General features: G+C 39.1%; 1 protein-coding gene across 1 annotated transcript; it reads right to left on the bottom strand.

Moving 5' to 3' along the window:
- Positions 1-325: 325 nt before the first annotated feature.
- ifnlr1 (interferon lambda receptor 1) lies at positions 326-6297 on the bottom strand. Its single transcript, XM_071206164.1, has 7 exons — positions 6245-6297; positions 5237-5363; positions 3673-3851; positions 3389-3573; positions 2871-3009; positions 1527-1651; positions 326-1035 (listed from the first exon to the last, which is right to left on the bottom strand). The coding sequence occupies exons 1-7, from the start codon at positions 6291-6293 to the stop codon at positions 541-543; spliced, it is 1299 nt and encodes a 432-aa protein (XP_071062265.1). The 5' UTR covers positions 6294-6297; the 3' UTR covers positions 326-540.
- Between the last annotated feature and the right edge of the window lie 1584 nt (positions 6298-7881).

Raw genomic sequence — 7881 nt, 5'->3', positions numbered from 1 at the left:
TAATGTAATTATATATGTAATGTAATTTAAACAGCTTTTCATACCACTTACCATACAAACATAACAGGTGTAATCATGTGTTGTTTCTTTCATTATGCAAAAAAAAAAATGAAGCTGTCTTTACACAACTTTGGAATAGAATACAAATGTAAATGTTAATGTGAAACATACTCATATAAACTGACATTCTGTTAAAAAGTGGTTTTGAATTGTACAAAGTAAACTTTACAATGTATATACAATCATGTCTTCCAATGTAAACAATTCATAGAGTCTGTCTTTTTACAATTGTGAAAAAATAAATAAAACCTGATTTACAGCAAAATATAATATATAATTTTTATGATATGAAATGTACTTTATTAAAAGGTGGAGATGTTGTTGTTGAATGTGGCTTAGTTTGAGCTACATTTGGACTTTGTTTAAGGAGAGTTTAAACATCTGTCTCTCCGTCATTAGCCACACAGCAGACATCGTTCAGTTCTCTATTGTCTCTCGTGCTCCCATAAACAAAGCAGGTTTTAGGCTAAAACAAGGAGGTTATTCCTGAACTTGTAAGCCCCAACCTCCCAGAAGAATTGGCCTGGATACCTCCTCTTCTCCCATATCTTCCTCCTCCTTTTTGAGACCCGTCCTGGTCCAAGGATAGTTAGTTAGTCTTAGTCTTTCTCCACTGGAAGATAATTGTACGTTACTGGTTTTTCTTTTGTCGTTAGTAGCCTGCTGAAAGTCTTCATTCTGGGCAGCAGGGACATGGACAGCTACTACACCGTAGCTCTCTGACGATTGGCCGCCGGTGTTCTCATGTTTTGAGGTCACACTGTCTGCACTTGTCTCCACAGAAGAGCAATCACTGTCTTGCCAGGGGACGTCCTGGGGGGAATAACCTCCAGGCCCAGCTACAGGCCTATTTGTCTCCACTCGAACTGTTGAGTAAACTGTTGGTTCACTTTGAACGTAGATCTCCGGTTTGGAAATAACGATATTCCTATCTGGAGACGGCAGAACTCTGTGTGGGGGGCTGAAGGTGGATGCCTGTTTTTAAGAGAATACAGAGAGACCAATTAAGTTCAAAGGGTTCTGGATTTTGGTTGCTAAATAAACCTATTTCCATTTGATTTGAATGTACTGATACAGAAAAGTCCAATTTCTGCCAATAAGAATTTTTAAGATACATTTTCATATGAATGAAAACATTTACCATCATTGGTAAAAAAAAAAAAGCAAACCAAATGCAAGATATATGAAATTCTTAAAACAAATAAATGCCTTTATCTCCAGACAACACTTTATCCACACTTCATATGACAACACTGAAAGCCCCACGAGTCATTGAAAATGTATTTAACATGGCTAAAACAACATCCGCAGATATTCAATGTCTTTAATTACTTTCTCTTTGCTGTGTCACACACGAACCTTGAACACGTGTACAGTAATCAAAGTGCCAGAGGGCTTAATTTCCCAGTAAGGCAACATTTCCTTGTTGGCACTTCAAAGAAAACATTAGGAAATAAACATCTTACCAATAGCTTGCTCTTTTCCTTTCCAGCCTTCACGTAGTTGCACATATACACAACTGACACTATGATTATGGTCGTCAGTAGAGCAGCACTCACAAGAAGCCATGGCAAAAGCATCAGAGGATCATCTGAGGAAGAAGATAATTGCTTTAAAACCAGTCCAGGAAATCACACACGTAACATTTGAACCCTCAAGTTCAAAAGTTTCCCATTGCGACACACAAGCTTAGGCAAGTTATCGGGGAGTAGCACTGTAGCATGCCTGTGTGACATAGGACTGTTGATTAACCATTATATATATATATATATATATATATATATATATATATATATATATATATGAACTTCTCAGAAGTACTTATGTTGGTGAACTGGATCTTATCCAAACAGAAATCTTCACAGCCACATATAGAAGTGGAAATCCCTGCAGCACCTGTGCAATATATATGTATAATCTTGCCTGAAGCTGTCACCATTCGTTATTGTCAGTTGTACCAGTAGAATAATAAACAATAACGCAAACTAAGGTCAGGAAAATTAGTGTAATCAAATCTAATGTAATCTTATCAGTATCAAATTCAATCAAATAAAGCACACTTAATAAAGTTTTTTGGTCGAGACAAAGTTCTGCACATGTAACAAAAGCACACTACAATAACATAAGAAAAACAAAATAGAAAAGACAACAATTTACAACAGAAATATAAAGACAACACACAGAGAAATGTCAGGTGTCATGCTCGGCTCTGACTAGAAGGCCAGAGAGAAGAAGTGTGTCATCAGTGAAGATTTAAAAATAGTACGACAGCAGCACAGGGAGAGGTCACCACCCAAAAACCACCACAAGTGTCTGCCTGGTGCTTGGTGAAGAAAAGCAGGGACTGGTTTATAAAATGAGAATGGTTTATAACAACCTGTCTTGATACAATCCTAAACACTTGTTTCTGAGTGGCTGTAATCACTTGAGGAGAAGAGCACAGAGTACTTCAAGTCAAACATAAATGCAACATTTTCAACTATCACTCAAACATTTTCTTGAGTTGTCTCCACAGCAACTAGCTCCTTGATAGTTTCCCAGGAAAATGTTCACTGTTATACTGCTGCTTTAAAACTATGATAGCATTTAATCTGCATCAGTCAGGTTTTCAGAAAGGTAAATAAAGTTATTTGTATTAAAAACTGGCAATTGTTTTTCAATGTATACAAGAGTATTTAGTGGATACAATGAAACATATGCAGCAGCAAACAAATCATCCGCATGAAGTTATATTAATATTGTTATCAGTATACTTTGTACTTCTCGCAAGAGTGTGTAAGAGGAATACAAGTTAGATGCATCTTCCTCACCTGGCAGCGTGACACAGAACGTAGCATTTTCACTCTTCAACCGTCCCTCAGTGGACGGCGTGTAGAACACGTTGCCGCAGTACTCTGTTTGGTTGTTCTTCAAGTTGATCACAAACCGGCCAGTTGTGGTGATATTAACCTGGTGACACAAGGACATATAGATGTGAATGTAACAGTAACAAGAAGAACAAACTGCTTTAAGCTAGGTACGTTGACTACAGCTTCGTGCCATCAGGGCTATTTGCAGAGGAGCGCAGTGACCGTGTCTAAATATCTTGGGCAGAGTGCGCAGTTATGCATGTCGACGGGCGGTATGCGATCCAATCGATTCATACGGGCAGAATGAAATGATAGGAGGGGTTTACTCCTGGCCCGCGACTGCCACAGATAAGGGATTTGATTTATTGATTGTTGTTGCGATGTTAACATTTGAACACATATGACATAAATGCTTCTAAAATGAATTGCGTATAAGCTTTAAAATCAACTTGGGGATGAATGTTCACTCTTCAACCTACCTGTGCAGCCCACTTTGGCTTGATGATGTCTAAGGTATAATGGATTTGAACTTCTTCAGGTCCTTTTTTGCTTTTGATGATTATGTCCTCGACTGAGTTTCCATTTGGCCCCAAGGGCAGGGTGACGTTAACGTGCAAGGATGACACGGTTGTGTGTGTAAACAAGATTGGTGGACCAAGAATAGCTGTGGAGGCAAAGAAAGATAAATACATTTAGGTTGCAGTCGAATACATCTGGCTTTGACAAAAGCAAGAAATGCATGATCAAGCGTGGAGATTCTTACTTTCTGCTATAGGTTTAAACTTATGGTTTAAACTATGGCCTCGTAAGCTACCATTGGAGAACACCTGAGCCCGGTAGTGAACGTCATAAACTGATGGGGTCTCCCCAGTCAGGTCACAGAACCGATCAGAAATGTTCTGACACTCCTTTTTTATCTGGACTATCTGATCGTCTTCATCACTGAAAAATAAGTGGAGTAAAATATGATTAAAAACTGAATGAGCAGGGCAGTGCAACACTTTAGGTTAACTGGTATCAAACCGAGAAAAAATAACTCAAATGTGCTGTGTGTAATTTAATCAACCATATGATTATGTAACACACGTAAAAAAGTACAGCATTTTTTAGCAACCAGGAAATGACATTGAGTGAGCAGCATTTTCCTATGCAGCAGCTGGGTTGATGCTTAAAGGCCAGCTCAAACATTCCATGACCGTGGAAGGGACAAAAGAAAATAATACCATAGGTGTGGCGTTTAACATTTGTCTTGGACACTGCGTCATGTGTAATTACATGCAATCACTCTCTCAGTTGTAGAAGCTGAGTATAAGGAAAGAAAGACACCAGGGGGTCCGCTGGATCCTAAAAAGTATTAAAAGTTAATAAACCAATTTAGCGAAAATTAAGGCTATTAAAAAGTATTAAACAGCATTTTCCAAGGTATTACATCTTGTAGCTTGTTTTCAATAAGTATATAAATGGTCCAAAGAGGTTGTATTCTACAGTGTGCCTGAATGTAATCATGGCGTAGGTGTGTAGTGTGATTCTGTGTAGCTTGTTTACGGCATCCCGTTGGGTTTGACGTCATCTGAACAGGACATCGCACGCTCACTGCTTGATAGCGCGTGAATGTCCGTTTACGCCGGTTGTTAAACAACATCGTTACGGGGAAATGCAAGTTTGCGTCCAAATGGTTGGAAGATGAGGAGGAAGGACAATCGATACTGAATATAGTGAATGTGAGGTAAAGTGTGTCGCCAAGGTAACCGGTTAAAACTCGAAGTGGCGATGAGGTCTTAAAATGTATGGAAAGGGTCTTAAAAGGTCTTACATTTGACTTCAGGATTCCTGCGTATACCCTGTACACATATTGCTCTTCTTTAGCATTACGTCTAATCTATTGCGACTGAAGTTAAAACCTAGCAGCATAGTGCGCTTCAGTTTTTCAGCAACACATTCATTAAACCAATACACCATTTCTAGAAGAGATAGTGTTACAATTCTTCAAAAGATAGCAAATAAAAACACATTTTCCTTGATTTTACATGGATACAATTCCTAGATTTTAAATGGTTCAATTCCCATGGAAAGACCAGAACCAACAATGACTTGTCCCATGGTCACATGATAATAAATAACCTCCAATGAAGTGAGCACCATTGTTTACAACATGCTCATTTGACAGTGCCTTGACATTGCCACTATAACTAAGGGCTAACGGAGTGTTTACCCTGCATCACAGTTTCCTGCCCTGACCCACCACTCTTTATTGATCTCTTCACGGAGTCACATGGAGGGCAATGGAAGTATAGGAGTACAATCTCATCCTTCATCCCAGGTCTTACCTCCAGTACCGGACGCTGTAGAGGACCTTTTCCCCGGGGAAGGCAGGCTCCACAGGGTCCCAGTGCAGTATGTTGTAAAAGTTCTTGGAGACAAAATACACTCTTCCATCGCAAGTTAAAAGAGAAGCTGTTGGAAAAAAATATTGCACATGAGAAAAGTATTTTATGGCGGACGTTGAATCCAAGCTTGTTCTCATTAAATCTGGTTTCAAGTTAAAAAATATTCATAATTTTTATAAATACAAATCCTGAAGACATTTTATTTGAATATATTGTGTTGTACATTTTTTATATATTGTATTTTTTTTTGTGTTAAGTGAGTACGGACACTATTCTGTAACAAGCTATAGAGAACCTTTTACACTCGCATTACACTTCTCTTGTATCGAGGTTGCAGCTCAAATGTTCCCAGCACATACAGTTACAAAAAGAAAAAACAGCATCCTCATTGCTGTCTCCCAATATCTGAGGTTCTTTGTTAGGGCCTTTTAGAGTAAAGCGATACAGCACACATACACTAGCAGGGAGGTTATGAAAGGTGGACTTTGTTTCTGCTTGTGGCTGAAACTGAAAAACGCTGTCATTTGATACTCTTTGGTGTTACATACAGGAAAGGGATGCAGGAAACCAGCCTGTATATTAAAGCTTAAGTTATTCATACAAGGACGATATTTTCATGATGAAAAGTCGTATACCAGGCGTGCGTGATTTACCAAACCAGGGCTTGTTACATCTTAATGTTATAGCCCATGTAGTTTATTATAAGAGAGACACGTTGAGAATGAAATACAGAGGAGCCAATTTAACATTTGCATTTTTATAAGCGGCAAAATTACATTGTCAATATTACGCTAGACTGCTTCTAAAATGAAATAGCATTTACATCACCATCATTTAAAAAGTCCTCTTATTATAAGCGTTATTGTATTGTTGGTATTGCTTATTTTTCCCAGAAGAACTACTTTGTAATGACAATTTGCTCAATCAAAACAGCTCCACTGTACTCACCATAGCAGAACAAAAGCAGGATGATGACATCCAGAGACCACATCTTCATTTGGTATCTGGGCCACGGGGGAAAACAAACAAAGTCCTACTCTGAAACTCCCGCCGCTAAGTTGTGAGTTCTTAGCAAAAGTAATCTAAATTCCACACGACAAAAAAAGAGACTAAATCCAAAATAAAACTCTCCAAAATCCCTCAAAACAAAACCGGAGTGGCTGTCAGAAGCGCTGTAGAATCTTAAAGCTGTGAAGGAGTTTGCTTTGTTTATCTGGCCTCTGCCTCACAACCATCTCTGATACTCTCTGGGAAAGGAGTGGCTTTACTCAGGTGTGCACTGCAGGTGTACTTTGGAGTATGTTATCGCTTTGTTCCTGTTTTTCTGCTTACTTTATGTTCCGCCTACTTTTATTCTCTCTCCATACTTCCCTTTTCATTCCCTCCTCCTCCTCCCCTCTCCACCTTGAGTCTCTCTCTCTCTCTCTCTCTCTCTCTCTCTCTCTCTCTCTCTCTCTCATCTTTCAGGTTATTCGTGGTGTCTAGAGATTACAGGAAATGACTGCTAAAATAATAATTGTATGAATAGGCCATTAAATGATGTTCCTGTTGCAAGAGAGTAATAATTAAAAACGCACTGGGGGAGACATGCTTTGTTTTGCCCTAATGTGAACCTCATATGCAGACTTAATTTCAGTTTGTTCAGTTATATTAATTGACTTTTGTACACACAAACAAACAGAAGGCCTGATGGTTATCAGTTGCGGTGTCATACAGGGGGTGTTTCTCAATGTCGAGGAAGGCTGCTCCAGAGCCACTATTTCAAGCATACTACGTTATCGAGTGCCGCCGAAGGACTGTTCCAATGTCCAGCATACTTGGAATTCAACCGAGCCCGGCGTACTTCGTAGGGAGACATTTCAAGGCTGCACATGTGTAGACTCCGCGGTCTTAAAATCCCCACAATGCTTTGCGCACGGACCAATTTCCCCAAATCTTTGGCGGAAATCGCGCTCCATTTAAGGCGGGGCCTCGCATATGACGCACACCTGCACACCCGTTAGTCTGTTCTACAATTCTTGGTTTTCCGAGGTTAGGAAGGATTCTTGCCTCGCTTCTGAAGCAAGTGACTCGGAAGGCATGTGCTACCAAGCAAGCGTCCTCGACATTGAGAAACACCCAGAGTTTGGTGAAAGCTAGAAGCTGGTATTCTTCCATTTCTTTTTTACTAGCACAACCTTGTTTTTGTGTTTTGTTGGAGTTCACGATAATCTCATTTCAGTTAGAATCACAAAATAAAGTATAGCTTGCAGGTGCATGCTTGTCTGCTGTACTGTAGTAACAGTTAGAATAATGATTGAGGTGGATTTGTTGGTGCCTTTCCAATTTAAATCTGAGAGGAAAGCATCACATACTATTTTCCATATTCAGAATCAGGAGATTTACTAGTTTTAAACTCATCGCTTTATGTAGAAACAAATGTGCAATGTTCCACTGGAACATAAGTGAAACACAGCTCTAGAATAAGAAGTTAATATTTTACTGTAAAGCTGATTGTACTGTACTTTTGATACCTAATATTATCATCGAAGCAGAAAGAAGCCAACAGATTTCAAGTAACAAAAACACAACATAATTGTTTGTAC

The sequence above is a fragment of the Pseudochaenichthys georgianus genome, chromosome 16 (genome assembly GCF_902827115.2).
Source record: "Pseudochaenichthys georgianus chromosome 16, fPseGeo1.2, whole genome shotgun sequence".
Taxonomy (NCBI): domain Eukaryota; kingdom Metazoa; phylum Chordata; class Actinopteri; order Perciformes; family Channichthyidae; genus Pseudochaenichthys; species Pseudochaenichthys georgianus.
Note: the sequence above shows the minus strand (reverse complement) of the source record. Positions and strands in the feature narration are given on the sequence as shown.

Coding starts and splice junctions, on each gene's coding strand:
- ifnlr1 (XM_071206164.1), bottom strand. CDS start 6,293: ATGAAGATGTGGTCTCTGGATGTCATCATCCTGCTTTTGTTCTGCTAT. Junction 5,364..6,244: donor CCTGCTTTTGTTCTGCTATG/GTGAGTACAGTG, acceptor TTTTTCCAACAG/CTTCTCTTTTAACTTGCGAT. Junction 3,574..3,672: donor GTTTAAACCTATAGCAGAAA/GTAAGAATCTCC, acceptor TTGCCTCCACAG/CTATTCTTGGTCCACCAATC.